Source organism: Melanerpes formicivorus, unplaced genomic scaffold (genome assembly GCF_026170545.1).
Source record: "Melanerpes formicivorus ecotype bairdi unplaced genomic scaffold, bMelFor1.0.p_v2 SCAF_17, whole genome shotgun sequence".
Lineage (NCBI taxonomy): Eukaryota > Metazoa > Chordata > Aves > Piciformes > Picidae > Melanerpes > Melanerpes formicivorus.
The window spans coordinates 14,312,674-14,334,851 of record NW_027142369.1 but is presented as its reverse complement, the minus strand read 5'-3'; the positions used below and the strand labels follow the sequence as shown (position 1 = coordinate 14,334,851).

The window sequence follows — 22,178 nt, the reverse complement described above, 5'->3', positions numbered from 1 at the left end:
CTCCATCAGGTTCATGTGTACATTGACTCCTCTGGATCCAAGGCCAAATAAAAACACAACACCAAATATCAGCATTTGTTCACTGCCCCAGTCAACAATAGCAATATAATTGGGACAACAGCACCTAGTGTTCCTGAAGAGTAGCCTAACATCTCAAAGGCTTGGAGCACCTGCTAGTACAGAAAGAACCTCTACCCCTGGGGGTTGTTTAATGTGGTGTTGTGTGATGCCATCACCTCCCAGTCACCAAGGATGCCACCACTCTAAAGGTTAATACTGTGCTTTAATGGTTTAGAGACAATGGATGTTCACATGGTACAACAACAGCTGGAGGTACTATACATCTGTACGCACTGGGTGTAGTTAAAGCTCCTGTATTTGAACAATATTAACCTTCCCAAAAAAATGTACCAGGTCTTACAACAACAAAAATGTGAACAAAATCCAAGGCCACAAGTGGAGAGAAGTACACTTTGAGGACTACAGGTCAACTCAAATCAAAAACAGTGGTGGCGCAACATGAACTTTATCCCAAATGGAGATAAGTGGTTAAAACTCAACCTTTGCATTTCCTCAGGAACAAGACTAGAGAGAGACTTCATTTTCAAACTAAAGTAAGCAAAGAAATAAGTGTACTAGTGCATGCCTCTTTGGTCCTCAAATTCTCCTTCCAGCAGAGCTAAAAAGAGAAAGAGTTTAACTCTGAACTTCAGGCAAGAAAGATTTAAGGCTTTTCAGCTGGATATTGGAAACAGCTACTGAACTGAAGAATGGCAAGATCTGTCCTCAGTTACTGCCAGAGAACTGCCACAGCTCGTGTTCCATGCATGACACAGCCTGTTTACATTAGCATCCTTAGAGCACCTAACCCCACAGAATCCAGGTCAGGGGATGTTGCAAAAGGTTTTTCTAATAACGCTGTGAAGGTCAAGGTAAGATTAGTGTAATTAAGCACAGGAGGTGCCTGTTCCAACGTTCTCTAGGCCAAATGGAAATTTGCCCAGACATGATTCTCATTTTGTTTCTAACATGGGTTAAAGCAAGAGGCAGGAACTTTGGGAAGACTGAGCTTGCCAGAGGAACTGTGTTTTAGGGTAGCGTGCACAACCTCTTGGATTCATACTGGACAAAGCAGACAGGACTGTGGGACCCAGCACTGTGAGCATCTGACACCCTGTTTAGAAGTTTTGCCTCTTGTGCTGGGTTTGGGAAAGGTGGTTTTCATTTGTGCCTCATGTTTTCCCAATTAAGAGTTACAAAACACCCATCAAAACTGCAACAAAGTATGAGAAGATCGGCCAAGACCAGCCAACTGAAACTTCCTCTCCCAGTGCTGCCACATACAGAGCTTGCCACATGTGCAGGAAAAAAATGTGGTTTAATTTTGATGGCCCTGGAACTGCTTTTCTCAACTGCTCTTATGAAATGAGTTGTCGTCATTTCAGGTTATTTTGCCCTGAAATGACTTGCTGCCAGGCAGGAGAGGCACAATGTGCTGCATTCAGGATTTCAGCACTCACCTTTGGTCTGACACTTAGGAGATGCCAATCTTGAAATGCTTGAAAAGAAATCTTCCCTTTTCAGATTATCAGACTAGTTTCAGGTTCCCAGTCTAACCCATGGAAATCCAAGAAGGAAAGCTCAAGATATAAATATCATTAAAAACCTCTTTGGATATTTTAGCACTTTGCAGGCAAACTCTGGGTGGTTGTTGTTGTTGTTTAACACTCCCCTGTTAAACTGTTTATAAATAGTAAGAAAATTACAGTTAAAGCGGTCAGACATCTGAGGCACAGAGAAAAAGGTGCATAAAAACCTCTACACTGAGATAAGACCGTGCCTCAAATTTAAAAGTTAATTCCCTGCTTGTTAAGAGGCAAGGAAACAATGTGTTTAAAATTGCTTAAAGGAAAAACACACCAAAAGAAAAGAGAAGTGTTAATGCTTGTAGGAATATAAAACACCAGAGGTAACAGCTCAGAGAGGTATAACACGTACAAATCAAGATATTGAAACAGCCCCTGCAGGACTCATAATAAAATACAGACAATTAAGGACCATCTTTTCAGCAGAGGTACAGCATTTGCACAGAGGCCCTGCAAGGATCCAGAGCCTTTCCATCATTTCCTGTGCTGCTTCACATTTACTCTAACAAAGATAAAACTATTTCATAAATACCCATTTCACCCCCAAGCCTCACTTCTAACAGCAGGAAATTCTGCACTGGGGTGAAAAAGCAGTTCCAAACTCCAGTTCTTAGCCAGTAACTCTGATATCAGCATCACTGGAAATCCAGGAGGAGCTTACCTCATTACATTTTTCATGTGCCATCAGAAGTCTTTTACCACACAAAAAGACTATGACAACAATTCACAACAACTCAGTTTAAAAGTGAGATGAAGGAACAAGTAAGAACAGACAGTGACACTGGACAGGACAAATCTCCAGAGCATGTTTAGAGAGGAAGAGTTTCAGCTCCTGATGAGTGTCAAGAATTCTTCACGAGTCTTTGGATCTTCCCGGAATACCCCCAGCATTGTGCTGGTCACTGTTTTACTGTTCATTTTCTGTACCCCACGCATCACCATGCACATATGCCTAGGAGAAACGAGGGGAGTCAATAAGGCAGGCACATACACACAAGAAAGAAGCAGTCCCACAGGGAGAGATGTTTCTTACACACACATTCAATTCTGGGGAAGTGACAACCTCCATATCCAGAATGGACATCTGGCAGCTATCCTCTGTGGAAAAGATAAATCCCCAGTCCAGGAGAGGATGATGTTTACAATGCTACAAATTATTTAGGCTGGGGAAAAGGAGGATCAGGGGAGACCTCCTCACTCTCTACAGCTCCCAGAAAGGAGGCTGGAAGTAATGGCCTCAAGTAGTGCAGGGGATGTTTTTAGATTAGACATTAGGAAAAAAACTCATTCAAAATGGTTGTCAGCCCCCAGAACAGGCTGCACAGGGAAGTGGTGGAGTCCCCATCCCTGAAGGGATTGAAAAAACCGTGTAGATGTGGTGCTGATGGACATAATTTAGTGATGGGTTAACAGTTGGACTCAACCCTAAAGGTCTTTTCCAACCTAAACTGTGATTCTCACATCTGATCCTAGGAAATTCTCACCTTTACAAGGTGCATTCCAATCATGGGAACATGCCTCTTGTTAGTCCAAATCTTTGCCCTGCTTGAGCAGCTAGAAGGTGACCAGAGGCAGAGCAGGTCCCTGGTGCAACTGGGACAGCTGACCACACCACAGCTGCCACACTTAAAAGCTGCAATTCGCCAACTCATTTTATGAGCAGGCAAGGACCCCTCCTGCCTGCACTCTGCCTCATACACAAGCATGGCACACCGCAGCCAGAGGCACCACATCACAGCTCTGCAGCACACAGCCAGAATCCCACTCAGCCCTTACACCACCCCAGACCAGCTCAGAGTAACTTACGTGGCTTCAATAACCACTCCAACCCCAGCAGGCTGTAAGGCTTCTGTGATGGCTATGGCGATTTGTTTGGTAAGGCGCTCCTGGACTGAAAGAACAACAGGGGGATCAGACCTGCTGTTAAATCTGACCAGCACCAACACACCACCATCTGGAAGGCAACACTGCATCCTCACCTCCAAGCATGCCTGTTCCCCACCAGCACACACAAGTATGTTCTTAAGTACATTTTATTAGTTCCAAATCCCTTCTTCTGTTTTGTACCCAGGAACAGACCTTCTGTTTGCCTTTTTTATACTGGGAGTAACTTTGCACTACATGTGCAGGAACTGCAGTAGCATGATGTGTTTTAACAGCTCTTACACTTCCCATCATGCAGCTAGATTTTCTTGCTCTTTTTTGCTGCCAGGTTTTGCCTATTTGCTCAATGGCTTTACCACTTCAGTGTTCATCCCCTACACATAATTTATCTTTTTAAGGGAAGAAAATTGAGATTAAAAACAAGAAAAGAGAGTCCCGCAAGGCTTTACTGCCTTCACCTCTAGCACCTTCTATTCACCTCTCTGACATCAAATAGTCACTAAGACTTCTGTCACCATGAACTGGCCAAATTTAACTGGAGGACAATGTGAGCAGGCTGAATCCTACCCACATCCTGCAACTTCCCCCACTTCTGCGGGTAGCAGGCAGTCCACAACATCGCTCATCTCTTCAGACAGGAGTTCTTGAAGGCATCTCATATCTGCAGGAAAGTTCATCTACAGCCACATCCAACTAGTTTATTCCTGTCAGCTGTATCTCACAGCACAGTTAATGCCTGAATCCACTTTCAGAGGCAGATTTAACCCTTCACTGGACATGCAGAAGCGAAGAGGACAGCTGAGGCACCTGGCCTGGAACATAATGGTTTTCTTCAAACTAAAATCTGTACAGCTATAGTCCAGTTACAGTTACCAGTACTATGAGCTGGCTAGTAAAGGAGTGCACACAACAAAAATGATCTGTTTACCTTGTAATCTTCTACTGTATATTTCCACAATCCTGAGGGAGAAAGGAAAGAGACAATATTGTAGTTATTCCCATGTGACCATTGTCTGATCCTCATGACTAACCTGACATTATCAAAGGAGACCACTATAAGGGCCCATGTCTGTCCTGGAAATCCATACAGCATCATGCTGCTGCTTAGCTCCTGCTTGGCATTGCTGGAATCCTTGATCTAAGGTCAGGCTACCTCTTCTTACTTCAGTTTAAACTAAAGGCTGTTTTAAGGACAATTCAGATATTGGGATTTCCAGAAGGCTACTGAAATTAAGCAAGAGATGGTTTGGATTGTTGCATTTACCCACAAATACAACTGAAAACAATGAGACAGAACTGGTTTTATTTAAAACAGATACTCTCCACCCAGTCTATCTCACCACCCTTCACATTTCAATGCAGGGTCACCTTAATACTCCTTTTGAACTGAGCTTCAAATATAAGCTATCTGTGGGATGATGCAAGGGATACCTACCTGATCATTTATCCTCACAGTCAGAAAGTCTTATCACTCCTCTGTAACCCCATGGCTTACTCATGCCAGCCTCAAATGTTTAATTACACATCAAGTGGCCACATAGAGAAGTTGCTATAGAAAGCTTCAAGACCCATCTGGTCAAACTAGACAGAAACCAGACACTGGCTGGCAGCCTGAGGCATCAGTTACAAGAAACACTTCTGACTATGTGACTTGCCTGCTGTTCTAGAGGGAATTATCCACAGAAACTCCCCTTCAGAAAGGAAATGGTTGTATTAGAGCTATTCCAAACAAAGCAATGTAATATTTAGATAAAACATGGATAAGAAACAACCTGGTGGCCAGATATTTCTACACTGGTGTTGCCTATAAGAAGCCCTATTAGCATGTTTACATAAAAACCTGCTATTTGTCTTTGCACTTTCAAGCCCGAGCTTAAAATCCAAAGAAAGATGTTTGTTTACTGAGCACAGGTCATCCATAATCAGAGATCCCACATTAGACTAATCCTATTACAAAAGATTAGGTTTACAGCACCAACAACCTCACAAACCTTTGAACACTGGGTGCATTATACAGGGCATGAAAGGGAAGCACTACCAGGCCCACCAATCTCTCTGTGGTAAGCACTCAAACAAGTGAGGAGGGAGAACATTTTGTTATACAAGAATTTAATCTTTCCATTATTGCAGCCTACCTTGAAAAAGAGAGGTTTAACCTTTCAAGCACAGCACAGGAAGCCCTGCACGTATTGATGGCAACAACCTCACCCTACAGTTTCAGCAGTTAGGCATAGTCAGAGAAAACAGGGAGGAAAAAGTCTTAAATGAACTGCCTGTTTCAGCCTTTTCATCAAAGTCCACTCCTACAAGCGCTGCTGGAAGACATGAAGATAGCCCCCCTGTAACACAAGGTTACATTGAGATGTGACCTCCAAGGGCCCTTCCACTTCCAAACCAAACTCACTGTTGTGCAAGCAGAGCACAGAATAAGGCTGACTGACTGAAACATTTTAGAATCATATCCTACACATTTTCTACCCACTAAGAAAACCCAGCAGGCATGCAGATTTACAAGGCTAATTCCCATTAGCATTACTGGAACTACAGCAAGATTAACAGACATTTCAGGGGAAGGATAAGCAAAACCTATGTGATCTTTCTGAAGCACAGCCAAGCTTTCAGATTTGTTTCCCTTCCACACCAGCTCCCAATCTGCTTACTGAAGGGATCTGCCGTCCCCTTCCTCAGCAGAACTTGGAAGTGTCACTTTGCAACAAGATTCAGTGCAATAACCAACACAAGGGCACTTGCTGAGGAAAAAGCTATTCTACATAACAAATGGATTTCTCAAGTGTATCATTATTGCTTTATTTCTTTAGCTGAACCCTAGCTATTAAAGCCTACCCCACAGTGCTCTCAGCAGGTCTTGAGTGAAAGCAAATTTCAAATTTATTATTTTCAACTAAGGGATGAAAGTTTTAGATTCCATTTCTAGCCATAGAACATGTTAATTTACTCAGAAGTTCAGGATTTTTTGTTCTTATCAGTCAATATCCCCACAAGTAATGAATAGCTAGATATCCTCACTGTTTTTTTATGTCCTGCCTTAGAACTTGATCAATTTCTCTTGGCTGCTCTTGCTTCTGTGCTCCCTGCAGACACCAACACTTTGGATGAACATGCAGAAGTGTTACAGCTCTACTACAGTCAGCTGATGTGCATTAAACAGAGCTCTGAGACTTACCTGTTCCCTGCATAAAAAAGATTACTCTGAGGATTGGTCTAAATCCAAATCCAGGACACAAAGTGGACTGAGCTTTAGAGGCGGACCAGCTTAGAAAGATAAGTACAGCTAGCACAGTTTGGAATCCTTTTAACAAATTAGCATCACTTTCATTACATTAACACTTACCTAGCAAGCTTGCTGAGGCCAAGTACTTGTTTGTTAGGAAGATAGCCAATGTGTACCTAGACAGAGGAGAACAAACAATTAACAGACTCAAACCAACTATCAAATGCACACAGAACTCCGGCATAGAGAATGAGATGTGCATTTGCTCCAGAATTAACTCTGGAACAGTCCAGGAGTCTTCGCATGTGGGAGGAACATGCTGTCATGCAAGCCTGAGAAACTGTGGAGCTGACAGATTGTAAATGCCTGGCAAGGTCAGTGTCCTGGTGAAGAACAGGTAAGTTTTCTGAGGAGGGCGAAAAATCCCAGCTCTCCAAGAATCCAGGCTTACATTCCAAGCCTCAGGAATGCTACAGAGCATTGCTACAAATGGGTGCAAAAAGCAGGCTATTACTCAGCACAGCACTGCCTAAAATAAACATGCTTTTCTTTCAAGACCTAAGATGGATTTAGGGAGCAGGAAAGAAATTGTATTTCACTTCCAGTGAAAGTTCTGATGGCAACAACTACTTCACCACCAAAATCAGGCTGCACTTAATGACTTCTTTCTTTTCTGCTTTGGTAGCACCATAGATCATTGTATGATTAAGTCAGCTTCCATCCTGCTTGAATATGGATTTGCTGAACATTCATACTGAACACGTAGTCACACTAAGTTGGAGTAATTCTTTAGCAGAAAAGTGCTCAGATACAAAGGTGGGGGAAAGGCATTCAGCTTCTGGTTTTCAGAACAACACAGGCTGATGAATTCTAGCAGATGTGCGGTTATAGCCGATCACAATCCATCATGCGTGTCACTGTACCAGAGACTTGAAAAATTAGCCGGTACAATAGGGGAGTGCCAGAGCAGGATTCTGTCTTAGTGCTTTGCCTAGAAGTCCTATCTCATAATCCTGTGTCACTGTGCCTGCAGTTGGAGGTACCACAGTGCACCTAATTACCTGGCTAACTTGCTCGTTCCTATCACTTCTGTTGGGTAATCAAACCAGTGACACCTGAAGAAGACATGAAACATTTCAAAGTGAGAGACAGGTCGGAGATAAATGTTGAATCCTGCTTCCCCACAGTACTTCTGTGAATTTCTTGATTTCGTTTAAGATAGAACTGCAAACCCATGAGGTCAGTATTTGCAGCCTGTTTGATGTACCCAAGTGGATAATGGTTAGTCCGAGAATAATTAGAGGCATACCAAGTCTTTTAGCAGACCATTATATGTGCAGGACCGACTCGGTGTTTGCGAGATGTCTCCAAACCACACAGGCTAAACAGCTAGATGTAAAAAGAAGGCAAATATTGCCACAGGAGTAACAGAGGAAAAAATACACAGCAGGTGTAAATCAAGAGTAACAGGCAAAACAAAGCTTGCACAGAAGTTACCTTGTTTTCCAGTATAAAATGCTAACAGTGAGAAAAAAGGTAGATGAGTTGACTAAATAAACAGCTGATTTCTGTTGATTTTATTTTGGGGAGACTTGACTTGGGACATAGGTGGTACTGATCAAATTTTTTAGACAACAAAAGCACTTGCTACTCTCTGGCTTGCAAGTACTTTGTGGTAGAAGAGATGGGTCAGAATAAGCTCCATCATTCAGTGCCAAGTTGGGAACAAAGAAGCTGAGATCTGCAGAAGGGACTACGCACTCTGAACTCTTCATTACATTTACAGGGGTTAACTTGATATGTCCTTTTTAACAAGAGTTGGGAGTCCTGACTTAAGCAGCCTGCTGTTAGTCAGCTTTGACCACCCCCTCCCTGCCTGTGCTTGCTCATTTGAGACAGGGCTGACAGTCAAAGTTTGTTCCACTTGGGGAGGGTTTGCAGGGACAAATGTGCAGTAGATAGCTCTGAGCCAGAAGCTAAATCCGTGACAGAGCCAGCGTGCAAGGGGGGAGCTGGTTTAATATCAAGATGTCTGCCCTCAAGGCTTGCTGCTACTTCACGAAGAGCTTTGATATGAAATGTCAGAAACCATTAGATTACTTAGAGCAGGAAAGGTTGAGTTTTGTATTTTAGGAGCTTAAATACAAATAAAACTCACATTAAGGAGGTCTTCCTTATTTGTATTCTGAAGATTAACTTCTAGACTCATAGCCGTAAGCAGAAAATACTTAGAGCTTTAAAAGCTTTGTAGTTACAGCTACAAAGTCTTTCATGTGTACTTTAGGTCTTTTACCATGCACTCCCACATTTGGTGAGGAAGATTTACCTTTCCAACAAAGGGAACGAGGTGATGCTCACACAACGAGAACATGTCTATGTCCTTCACAATTACCATCTCGTCATGGTCTTCATCAAAGATGGCATCATTCAGAACATCTGAAATTAAACATTTGCATTAACAATAAATGCACAAACACAGAAGGTTCCTCCAGCCAGTATCTGAGGAAGCTTGTGGAGTAGTATAGCTCTCAGAACAACAGATTTTACAGATAAAATATGAGAGGCAAGCAAAGGGTAACATCGCCAGTACACTTTGGTTTGCATATGGCCACACAGTGCTATGTCAGACTACCTATAAGCTGCATCAGAAGTCAGCCTATAGTGTTTTATTTAAACAACAGTTTGAGCCCAGATCAGAACCAGTGTAGTCTTTGCAGAATTCCTGACATCTTAAAAGTAGTTAAGGCTACAGCTGGTAAAGCCAGCACTGAGCAGTTCATCATGTCTCAAAGTGGGCTCCTCTTAGTGTTTCTACATACCACAAGCAAGGCTGAGCCTGAGGTCTGAGAAAACCTAAGCCATCACAGCAGTTTCTTCAAAGACTTCAAGAGCACTTTTTTCAGAGGCTTTGCACACAAATAAGGCACTATTTCATTCCGAAGCACACCAGCCGGTTAGGTACACAAAAAGTCAGAGACAGATCTGCATCCACAGATCACAGAGACGTTTGCAGTCTGGAACTGAAAGCATGCATGCACATGCATACTCCAGCCTAATTCTGCACCTTGGAGTTAAGAAAATTAAGGTGGAGAAAATTGTAAAGATGAAAGGAAGGAGAAAGACCTCAGTAAGAAGACAAAGATAAAATGTGACACTTTGCTAGTCTCAGAGCTCAGCAGAACAGACCCTCAGTTGATTTTCCAGGTCTAGCTGTCCCCTGACAAGTCCCCAAGCAATCCTGACTCAGGTTACAGATCACTACAGTCTCCACAAAGATTGCAGGCAGCTGGATCATGCTTGGAGATATTCAAAGCAGAATAGTCCCAAATTAACAGACCAAGACTTTTAAAGGACAAAAGAAAAAAGTAAAGAAAAAAGCTGCATAGCAGAGAGGAAAAATAGCAAGAGAGAAGTAGCTGGACAGAAAGGCTGATAACCAGATCAGAAAGCACTGTAAACAACTTAACTTGAACCCACACTGACTACTTGGATTTACTTCTAGGAACCAGGGCCACACAAAGCATAGCCAGAAGAGGAACCAGGATGTTCAGGGACTGCTCTGCATCCACAGTGGAACTTAGCACCTGCACTGGCAATTACACAGATCTAATAGCTGTCTGCTCTACTTGTCTTTATGCCTTCCCCTGACATGCACGCACACCTAATGGCCACCATCTGTTGTCAATAACAGATCATCATCATGGAGCATTTTAATTTCCTGTTTGCTATCAGCACTACACAGGTAACCCTGGAAACTGTGCGCAAGTTCTTCTGCCTGCAATGCATGTTCTTTGCTGGAGAAGGGCTGGCAAACTGCAAGACAACAAGGCTTCTGATCAGGTCAGAGAGCAAAGACAAGGGGCACAAAACAGGCACACGATTTTGTTCCTCAAATTCCACTGTTCGGTTTACACCAAACACTGCTGGAAAGGATTCAGATTACATCAAGCATATCATGCAGTTGTGTAACAATGGATTCAGCCAGGAATAGCCAGAATCCAAAACTGAGCAGGCTCAGAAGAAAGCAAAGGGGAAAGAGAGCAGCTGCCTGGGTTCTTAGCTCCCTCCCACAGCACTCTGCAGATGTGCCATTTCTACAGCAGAAAGGCAAACAGTGGTTTCACAAAAGCTGCTGCTATGCCTAGTATTATTAAAACAAAATCCAAAGAGATCCATGAAGCATCTCCAGAGTGGCTGCTGCTGTTATTAGACCACCAGCTTGGCTCATCCCAGCCTTGCCAGGAGCATATCAGAGCCTGATGTTAGATATGGATTTACGTCAGCACTGGTAAAGCAGACTGTTCAGAATGCTCAAAAGTGGCCCCTGTCTCATTAGGAGTCATGATAATGTGTGACACACTGTAATGCTCAAGCTACAACAGGAGGCATTTCAGCCATGAAGCCTCATATATATAAGTATAATATATATATTAATAGCTTACAAACTAGCTAAGGAACCTAACTTGTACTGGAATGATGAAAAGCCACATCATATTATGGACATGATTTTAAGCTCTATTTTAAAGCTGGGGGAGACAGGAAGGTTAAGTGACCTGTGAAGTACCACACAGGTAACTTCAGAAACAGAATGAATCCTCACAGCTAAAATGATCAAAGAGGAACACAAAGGTCATCCATCCTTCTACACTGCCTCTTAAGCAGCAGCCCAGAGTACCAGCAATTTGGGCAATGCTCTCTCAGTTTGAGAGCAGTGTAAGCAAGCAGATCCAAATATAGACAGAGCTGTGGGATGCTTAGTGGTTCTCATTCATACAGCTCTTGCCAATCTTACACCTTAGATTTATTTCATATTAGCAACAAGTTGCTGCCAGATGACAGATGATACCTGCTCAGCTGCATAACCCCTGCAGTAGTGCCTGCAGCAAGGCATGCTGATTTTACATCAGCATCAGTTACTCAGAGGAGGACCAGATCCCATGAAGGATGAACCTAGCTCCTCCAACAACCCCCTCACAGCTGCCAGATGATGGCACAGGGAGAAAAAGATAAAACAGGACACTGAAGGCCACTCCCTGATTATATATCTACAGTGTTAAGAGCAGCATTCACACTCCTGAAAATAAGCATAGCTTGAAGCCTGTCTGTCCCTAGAACTCATTCTTTGAAACCCAAGCCCTGTGTTGACAGAGAGGAGTTCAGTAAGAGTAGCTGTGAAAAGAAGCTGGGCTATGTCCCACTGCAGCACTTGTTTTCAGTAATGACACAGAAGAGATTTGTTTGGCAGAGACTCAAAACACTTTGTGCAGGGAGACAACACCATTTTATCTGTAGGCCCTTTATTTTTTTGTCATTGAATTTGCAACAGCATCAAACAGAGCCCTGACAAGCTCAGCCTGCACCCTGCAGCATATGTTCTGGAGAACTTAAGAGCTGACAGAACAAGAGGGGAAACAGTGCCTCATATTAACCAGACCAGAAGCAAAGCTGGCAACATATTTGTGCCCCTTTCCCTTGCTCTTTCACTCTATAAGGCCATGCTGCCTGCTTCACTAGCTTGATTGTTCCTCTTTTGGAGGCCTCAAAGCATTTACTCTTGTCACTCAGGGCAAGATCTAAAAGCCATGTTGTCCCTCCCTAGGTCTGTCCTGAGCAGTGTGGCTGTTACATTGGCTGCATCTCTCAGCTCTAGTTGCAGATGTCCCTGCTGGCTGCAGGGCAGTTGGACTAGATAGTCTTTAAATGCCTCTTTATTCTAGAATTCCAAGTATGGCTAGCTTCGTTTCCTGACACAGCAAGGCACCTGCAGCCCAGACAGGCTTCCTTTCAACAGGCTGCTTCCCCTTAATCCAAAGAGCAAACCCTTCCTTTCAACTGAAGCAACACTTACTCTCCCTGAGCACCACCTACATAATCATCCACGTCAGTAGGACAGGACTAGCTTCTCCTCTGCTAGCACACTCATCATCCCTTGGATTCTCAGTGTCATATATTCCCTCCCTCTGCTTTTTAGTCACAGCTGTGCCCAAGTGCTGCCACCAAGCCTTGCCTGTAAGCCAGAGGAGACTACAAATAACAGCATTTTCATTCTTTACCATCCTAGAAAAGCTAAGGCAATTTACTGCTAAAATCCTTAAGCCCAGACATGACTTTAATGAAAAGCAAAGATTTTAATTAAAATACATGGCTAGTAGGAGAAGAACAAACATTATGTACAGTCAGAGTATTCTAGATTATTCCAGCTGATTGTTCCTTCAGCCCAGAGTTCAAGTCCTAGTGCAGAAACTTCAGTGAGCTCTCAAAACTGAACAATCCCTTCTGCTGCATGTTAACTTCTGAAAGAGCAGAATTATTCCCCCCCCCCCCCCCCCTTTATTCCTAAGAAGAGTTGATAAAAGCAAAAATCAGAATTGGACAAAGAGAATGAGAAAGACCTTCCAGGATCTTGCGTCAGAGCTAAGCAAAGAGACCTGTTGCTATAGAAACTATTTGCATGGCTTTAATGTGGCACAGGAAAGCAAAAGCACCTTTGGCAACCAAAGAAGCCAGAGCCCACCCAGCAGCTGGCTCAGCAGTTGAAGGGAAAGAAGGATGGCAGTACTGCATCAGCTTCACAGCACTTCAGATCTCCCATTTCTACTATGCCTGGGAGACAGAAGACTGAAGTGATGTAGGTTGTCCTCACTAGGAGTTAAAGTACTTCCCTGTGGTGTTCAGTTGCATGACTGCTCCACTTTGAGCAGTCACACTGAGGATGGTTCAGTTTTGACAGCATGAAGACAGCCTCAGAGATTACCCAATACTGCTCCTTGAGCTCATCCACCCTGGCAGAGATAAGGCACAAGGTTATGACAACCACTACCCAGCTCCACATTCTCATCAACAGCCCCTGTGCTCTCCATGGTGACCCACAAGTCCCATCAAGTCACAACAGGTAGCTGAGGCCATCACAGGAATGAGTTCAGGCCAAGCAAAGCAGATGGTCCTACAAGGGTGGTGGGGCAAGTCACACCATACCAATGCCCATTAGTTTGAATGAATTAAAGTACAGGCTGAGATTAAGTGCCTTCTGCTCTTCCAGGGACAGAGTGGTTACACCAAAAAAAAAAATCAATGCAGCAACTCACAAGAACTAGGTACAGGTCATGGTTTGGAGAATTCTCCAAGTACAGCAAACCATGCACCAGAGACCAAAGGCCAGCTAGTCAGTAAGGCAGAATGAGCCAGAAGGTTGGCAGATATATTTGCCTGTTTTTCCTCAAGAAGTTCCTCTTCATCTGAAGACAGATGCAACTGACAGAGCAGGGCCCATGAGCTAAAGGCTGAAGCTAACAGACTACAGGGTCAGAATTAAATCTGGAAGGAAATTACTTTTAAAACCTTTCAGTTGCTGCTGGCTAAACAGTAAGATGTAGACTCTAATTTTTTTTATTCATGTGAGCCTATTACAAAGTCACACAGAATGGCAGGGGTTGGAAGGGACCTCTGGAGATCTAGTCCAACCCACCTGCTAAAGTAAGGTCACCTACAGCAGGTTGCCTAGGGTCACAGTGTCCAGGTGGGTTTGGAATCTCTCCAGAGAATGAGACCCCACAACCTCTCTAGGCAGCCCACACTAGGGCTCTGGCACCCTCACAGCAAAGCAGCTTTTCCTCATCTTTAGGTGGAACTTCTTGAGTTCCAGTTTGTGCCACCTGTTCTGTCGCTGCGCACCACTGCTCCATCCTCTTGCTCCTCTGCCCTTTAGATATTGATCAGAATTGAGAAGTTTCCCTCTCAGGCTGCTCTTTTCCAGGCTAAACAGGCTCAGGTCTCTCAGCCTTTCCTCCTTAGTGAGGAGCCTAGTAGCCTCTGCTGGACTCGCTCCAGTAGTTCCCTGTCTCTCTTGAAGTGGAAAGCCCAGAACTGGAGCCAGTGGAAAGACCAGAACTGTAGCCAGTACTGCAGGTGTGGCCTCATTAGGGCAGAAGAGAGGTAACTGTAGTTAAAGAAAAATACTGACAAGAAACATGAAAATTACTGCAGCCTTTCAGCATTAGAAAGGTAACAGGAATTTGTTATGCACACAGAAAGGAGAATCAGACTATAAAAACCTCTCATTCAGAGTTTGCGCTGCTGCAGAAAGTTGATGACTTCAGGTTGCTAAGAGAGGGAGTGGTCTGGGTACACCATTTGCTTCAGGAAATTTTGAAGAGCTCTTGAGACAGCCTCAGATGTCACATTAGTATTTGGGCAGGCAATATAGTCCAAACGCTGCAGAACTAATAGGAACCAACAGAAACTTCAGATGAGAATTTACAAGTTTATGACTTTCAGATTTCATTGCTGCTACACTAAGGGACTAGAAACAAACATTTAATTTCAGGCAGGAACATTTGCTTCAGAAGCTTAATTCCCTAGTCACCAGAGAGGTGAACCAGATGTGTAATTTAAGGCACATTTCATAGAAGCAAAGATGGAAGAAAAGCATTATTGCCATTCAACTAATTCTGGCCATTGTTTGTACAGAGTTGTTTATTTTCATGTCAGACACTTTCCCTGTTGCAGTGACACACTCAACTTTATGAATAAAGAAATCAGTTATTGCAGATAAACCTAAGATTAGGTTCTAGAAGTTGTCCTCTGCCAGGAGGTTTATTAATATGAAGGAAGGCAGTTATGAGGATACTCATTAAAATGTATCAGGGTTTCAATAACCATTTCAATGTCTCATGTCACAGAAGGTGCTGAAAGTCTCCTCACCTACAAAGGAAAAAAATTGGAAGATGAAACATCACTTTGGAAAAGCAACATGAAGAGATCAGAAGCTTTTAATCCTCAAAGATCCAAGAGGTTAAGACATTTAATGAATTGCTGATAAAACTCCAAATAAGCTTGGTGTTACCTGAGCACCAATGGGCACAAAAGATCATCCTGGAAATTCCCAACATTTCACTGCACTGAGTACCTGCTTCAATATGGTTTGAGTTTGAGGAAGAGAAACCTCCAGAACGTTACTCTGAGCAACCCTGGATGTTCCACCCTTCAGTTCACAAGCAACAAGCCATGGCCACACCACAATAATGCTGCTATTTGAGTTATTAACAGGTCAGAGAGTTGCATTTCTGAGAAGAGACCCAGCAGTACCTTGTTTCCAGGAAAGAATGAAGTAACTCAGCAACTCTTAAGGGCAGTGCTGCTGAGCAAACACCCTTGTTTGTTGAAGGCATTGCATGCCTATTTTTAAGAGGCAATGCTTAGCGCTTCTCTTCCACAGTAAACTGAGGAGACTTGGGAAAATTTATGAGCTTATACCATTGTTGTCAGCTGTCAAAACACCAAATCCACACAGACAAGATGGAGAAAAGAGTACTAAGGTTGCACTTCTTTCCCCCCTCATCACAAGATACACAAACTAGTGAGATGAAAAGCAGCAAACAGTTCAGCAGGTGTTAATTTACTGTATGACACTAAACTGGTTGTTACTTGCTTTAAAATGAATGCTGCATAGAAGAGTCACTTAGCTTCCAGAAAAATTAACCACATATGCAGCCCCTCAAGCCATGAAGGTTCTGGAAGCAAAGTCATCCTCCCTCAGCATCTCCACATTTTTCCCTATAAACATGCTGAAAGGACAGTTGAAGCTGCCAACATGCTTGAGAGCTAACAGACCTACCAGAAATGTCTGCCAGGCTTGATCCATGCAGCAACTATCTCCATCAGCAGCAAGTAGATATTAGAAAGAAATTATTTATAGTAAGGGTGCTGAGACACTGGAACAGGTTGCCCAGGTAAGTTATGGATGCCCCCCATCTGGAGGTGTGAAAGGCCAGGTTGAATGGGGCCCTGAGCAACCTGGTCTAGCAGAAGGTGTCCCTACCCATGGCAGGGGTGATGGAACCAGATGATCTTTAAGGTCCTTTCCACCCAAAACCATTCTATGAATGATTGGTTTGCTTGGAGTGCTGCTGATGGATGATAAAAACAAGTGAACTTCCTACTGCAGGTGGTGCAGGCAGCTTGTTCAACCTTATGCCCAGTGTTTACTGCAGGATTATACAATCAGAACCAACTCCTTTATGATTTTGATGCTGGCATCCTTGACACTCACTGTAACTGCCACTAAACTAGCAGCTACCTCTGCTTAGAAAGACTGATCCTGGAAGACTTCAGCTTCTGTTACAAGTTAGTACTGTCTGCAATCTTGTTTTTTCCATATATTCACTCATTTATTGCATTTGCACACATCTATGCTTTGTGGTAGTTACACACAAACTCACAGACAGCACCTCTGAGTGCGGCATTAAACCTCTAGTAAGCAGGAGGGACAGATCTCCCTAGGTTTAGTCTGTGTGGCAGGCAGTTGCCTGAAGCAACAATAAAAGAAAGGTAAAAAGAGCTGGCTACCAACAGTCATGCCCACCTTTTTATTAACCTAGAGGAGACATGACTATTTTGTAATACAATTTACTCCCTGATAGATCATGACACTGGAAAAGAAATGTTCTTGGATGCTCATGCAACAGCAGCACTGCAGGAAAGTGAAAAGTAGAACTCTTGGTGCCTTGTCTGCTCTACCGTCCTACCAACACGGTAAAAGGTTTCTCTTCTGATGGTTTTTAGTCTGCACAGATGCCCAAGTGTCATCTGCTGGCATTTTTTAATCTGGTTCCCAGGTGGATTTTGCTTGAAGTCATTGCAGACATTCTGGAAAGTTTGATGACTGGTACTATAGAAGCAAGATTAATACACTTCAATGCATTTGTCAAAGAAGGGGGCTGAGGCCTTTAGCAAAACCAAGATTAATAAGAGAAAAGAATCTGGAAGGAACAGAGAGCCAGATGTAGACATTTAGCAAGAAAACTCTACTAATGGCTCTGAAGCACAATACTGAGCAGCTGCAGAACACAGATAGCAAAGATGAAAACGGACTAATGTAAAACATTGCTAGCCTGCACTGCCAAAAACCAGCTAGGAAACAGTGGGTGCTGGAAGGCAGAAACAGCTTCTCTGCTACTCACTAATCTGAATGGAGTGAAGGGACAGAATTTAGATGTAATCTTCCCTGCAACACCACAAATTTAAGCTATGGGAAGCAGGAAAACACCATCAGGTGTCATGGCAAGCAAAGGGGCAGCACCCAGAAAAGGAGATCAAGTGTCTAGCACATTTAACTGTGCCCCCCATGTATTATGCTCTCAGACACATATTAACCAAAAAGATCAAAGAAAACGGTTTGTTCCTAAGGGTGACTTTTCAGTCAAGGCTCAAAAATTAAAACACTACCTTTCTGCTGGCTGCTGAAATCAGACATCAGCTCAGCAACTTATAAAGTTTTATAGGTTACTTAAACCAAACTGCCCCCACACACCACTTTGTCCTCTGTGGAGGATATTGGAAGAGAAGACTGATTGCTGCAGGGCAGGCAAGGCCATCATCCCTCACCAGACACAAAAGCTTCAAGCAACCTTACTGCACTCAAGTGTTCAGTGACAAGTAAACCTCTAGCCTGAGAGCAGTGAGTAGTGTCTGAGGCAGTCAGGTAACTCAGTTTTGTGACCAGCTACATAACCTTCAGGCTCCTACTTACAAGAAGCGAGGCTCAAGCCAAGCTCACTGAGCACTGAAATCCTCCTGCAGTGTACTTGAAACTTCACATTCTTCAGTACATCTCACTTGGGAATACATCCATTACACCACATTTTGTGTTCCCATACGGAAAATTAAAATGCCATCAGAAATTAATTACTTCTCTCCTGCCTAACAAAGGCAGATACTCAAGCAGACAAACACAGAAGGCTGATTTTAAAGCCTGCAGCTGTAGTAACTCACTACCTTGGTTTCTTTGTCACTTTTCTGGCTGCCAGTGTCCATACTGGCAAGGACTGTGAGCTCAGCTGGCACCAGCTGAAGACAGGTGCCTGTTAGAACACACCTTGCTTCTAGCCCTGTGCTTATACAATGATCATCACAGTGCTTTTACTTGAGAAACCTTTTAGGAAAAGATGGGCCTCACAGCTATTACAACCTTCTGCTGGTTAGGGGGGTAAATTTGAACACACTGCTCAACACATCCTGCAGATCACTGCTTTAACCTGGGCCTGTCCAGGCAGCTCCACACAAGGAGCCGAATGAGCTGCAAAATAAACCTGAGAAAATAAGATGTCAGCGTTGCTTTTGGTTGGCATTTGGGGGTTTTTTTGGCTTTTGTCTTTACAGGTCAGTTCCTGGTCTCATTCACAGCCTGGCTAGGCAGACAGTTGTAGAAGCATAACATATCAGGATGCTGCTGCAGAGAAACAGCAGGAGATGCAGTACCACAGACTTTGTAGTTGTTGGTTCTGCATTTCACAATGCATTTAAAGCTCTTCCAAGTAGAAGCTATTTCTGAATCAACTCTCCCAGCCAACTCCTCATCTTTTAGTTGTGCTAGCTGCTGTGCACCTGCCCTCCAGCTACAGCTTTCTTCTGTTTGGCTAGTAAAAGTGGGGAGACTGGAAACCAGGCATTGTGTAAGAGGCAAGTAACTGGAAAGTAAAAGGATTTTCCCCTCCATGACAACAGGAAAGAATATTAAGAGTCTATCTTAACTTTATTTCCTAGAATGAAAAGAAAAAAGTAGACCAAGATTACAGCACCCAGCAGCGACGCTTTCTACTCTCAGATATAATCCAACTCTCTCCCCCATATGGATATTCAGCGGAGGGGACCATCCAGAACTGCTCAGCTTAATTAAATGTATGTGACAGACTAGGACAGGTTATTCAGATCACAGAGAATCCACACTGGAGCAAAAAAAACTAATTGAAAAAATGAAGGGAGTATGTCGCTTTGTATGCAACTGCCAAGAAGATAAGAAAGGACTTCATATGGGCAGCAACCTCACCCAGGTTCAGCACAGAAATTCATGCTCAAACTGTTATTAAAATAGTCTTCTGCTATAGACTGGCAGGAATATGAACCCCCTGTGTTTCACAACAGTAAAGAGACAGGCAAGCCCCAAATGAGAAAAGGTATTCCCAGTAAACAAAGGATCATTTTATGAGACACTAATGAAAGCCCAGCTCAAATGTGTTGTGGAGTAGAACTAAAAGGAAGAGGGGAAAGGATAGCCACTGCAGCCCAGATCTTATTTCCAGAAGTCAACCTGAAAACCTGGCTTGCTCTGAAAAGTAAAACAAAGATCAGGGCAGAACCTCTGCTTCCGGGGAAAGCCAGGACACAACACTGGCACATGAGTTGGCCGTGAGTAAGTTAATGCTGGAAGTCGCATGCAGTCTGGTTTCTGAAGAGCCAGCTATTGAGAAGTGAAAGGGAAACTAAACATAAAAGCCACCGTTTAAGTCGGAGCACAGTACTCTTACAAAAAGGACTCTGTTAGGAGCTCCTTGATGTCAACCACTAGCACAGTTCACCCTCTTCACTCGGCAGCAACACCCTGATGCACTTCTGGGACACTCAATACATCAGTGTTATACTCCAGAGAACAGAACACACTCACTCAGCTCCTTCCCCATCCACATGCAAAAATCCTTGCTGACAATATTTGCATCCCTCATGCACTAACAGGAACTTGCCTTTTATGGCAATAGGGAGCAGAAGGGGAGTTCCCCAGCTCCCCAAGCCCTTTTTTACTGTTTGTACCGGGTACAGCCCTTAGTGGAAAGGCTGAGATGAGGAAAACTGACGTAAAAACTAAATTCTAAACCAGGATTTACCTTACACTGGAACAGCTTTGGAGTTGCTGGTGATGAAAACAAATCCCCACTCAGTTCCCCTCCTCTTGCTCTCGTGGAGGACCCACAGCCAGCAACTCCACTCAGCTGGTGGCTGCTGTTCATAATCTGTTTTACTCACAGAAAGCTGTTATGTCCTTTTTTTCTTGGTAAAAACAGGTTAGAGTGGCATTCAGTTTGAACCTGGGGTACTTCTCTACATCTGCATTCACTGCTGGGATCACCAACCTCCTCTCTTCTCCTTACCTTGCTTTCTCAAGTTTCATTCTCTCCTTTGTAAAGTGTCACCTGATAAAAGCATCAGCAGAACAAGACCTTTTCTGAGATAAAATTCAGGCCACCTACACCTGCTAATAGCAGAAAGTGTTCTGAATTCCAAAGGGGTCAGCTGGAGATGGAGGAAGGTACCATCAACAAGTGCCTATGCCAGAGCTTGAAAAGTTCACACCAGAAGAGGTAAAAGCTTTGTTCACCAAATCAGAACCATGTAAGTTTACAGCAAAATAAACCCCAAGCAAATAAAAAAAACCCAAAACACAACAAAACTGAAACTTTAAAAACCAAGGAAACAGTGGAAGAAGGAGACAGAATGACCCCAAGGTGCAAGATGACTTTAGGGGGCATCAGACCAACAGTGCAGTGACAGTGCAGTGATAAAGTCCATTTTAAGAAATAAAGCAGGACAGCCAGCACCACGGTAGCTATCAAAGCAGCAGGCTCCAGCCCCGGAGCCCTCCTCGGGGTTGACACCCAGCCTCCCACCCCGAGGGAGCTCTCCCTACCCGAGATGGTCTCCTGGTAGCCCTTGGTAAAGAATTGCATGGCGGTGGCCGCTCTCCAGGGCGTCTTCAGCAGCCCCTGCCGCTCGGGATCCTCGCCCAGCGAGCGCAGAATGGTGGTGTAGGCGGCTGCCAGGCTGGGCAGGCTCAGCTCGTTGTCCTCCTCGCTGCGGGGCCGCCCGTCCCGCCAGCTCTCCCCGCTGCCACCGCGACCGGGGCGGACGCGCGGCTTCTCGGTGCCCGCCGACGGGGCGGAGGAGGGCGGTGGCGGTCTCTCCTGCCGTGCATACCCATTACAGCTCCGCGCCTCCTCCATGGGGCCCTGCGGGGCCCGGCTAGCGTGCGGGCAGCGCCGTGACAGCTCAACCCACCCGCAGTCACCCCCAGCCTGCCTCAGCCGTCTGCTTTATACCGCCCGCGCCGCGGCCATTGGCTGCCGCCGCTGTGATGTCACCGCCCGATGTGTCATGAGCCGGCCGTGCTCGGCTCGGCTCCCCGTACTGGAGCCTCCATCCACGGATCTAAGGCAGCGAATGGCCCCGGGAACCAGGGCGAGAGACAAGGATGCTCCGGTGAGGAGAGCCCTGCTGGGATGCGGCTCCTTGTTCCATGCAGCAGGTCCTCGCATCTTTCTCTATCTTCTCTTCACCCTCCCAACCTTCTAGGGCTGGTCCTTTGCACACCAGCGTGATGCTGGTGCATGCCGATGTTGCTGGAACTGTTCTGGGGTGCTTTGGGTGGCTGGTACCCACTGAAACTTCCTGCGTGTGGACTTGCCTTCCATCATATCAATCCCCATCACAGCTGAGTTTTGGGCCCTCTGCAGACACCTTCCCGTTGAACAGTCCATGTGCCCTGTTGTTTTCGTTTCCCCACCCATGGCTCTGGAAATGCCCTGTCTCCGATGACCAAGACCAAATATTTTAGGGTTTCTGCAGGAATCTGGCTGAGATGGCCCCCTGAT

At 44.4% G+C, this 22,178-nt stretch overlaps 1 protein-coding gene across 1 annotated transcript; it reads right to left on the bottom strand.

The window, feature by feature from the left end:
• Positions 1 to 264: 264 nt before the first annotated feature.
• Positions 265 to 21,580, bottom strand: GCH1 (GTP cyclohydrolase 1). The gene is made up of 6 exons (XM_068149053.1): positions 21,218 to 21,580; positions 9,089 to 9,198; positions 6,883 to 6,938; positions 4,459 to 4,490; positions 3,453 to 3,537; positions 265 to 2,598 (listed from the first exon to the last, which is right to left on the bottom strand). Exons 1-6 carry the CDS (start codon positions 21,528 to 21,530, stop codon positions 2,472 to 2,474), a joined length of 723 nt encoding a protein of 240 aa, XP_068005154.1. The 5' UTR covers positions 21,531 to 21,580; the 3' UTR covers positions 265 to 2,471.
• Positions 21,581 to 22,178: the final 598 nt, after the last annotated feature.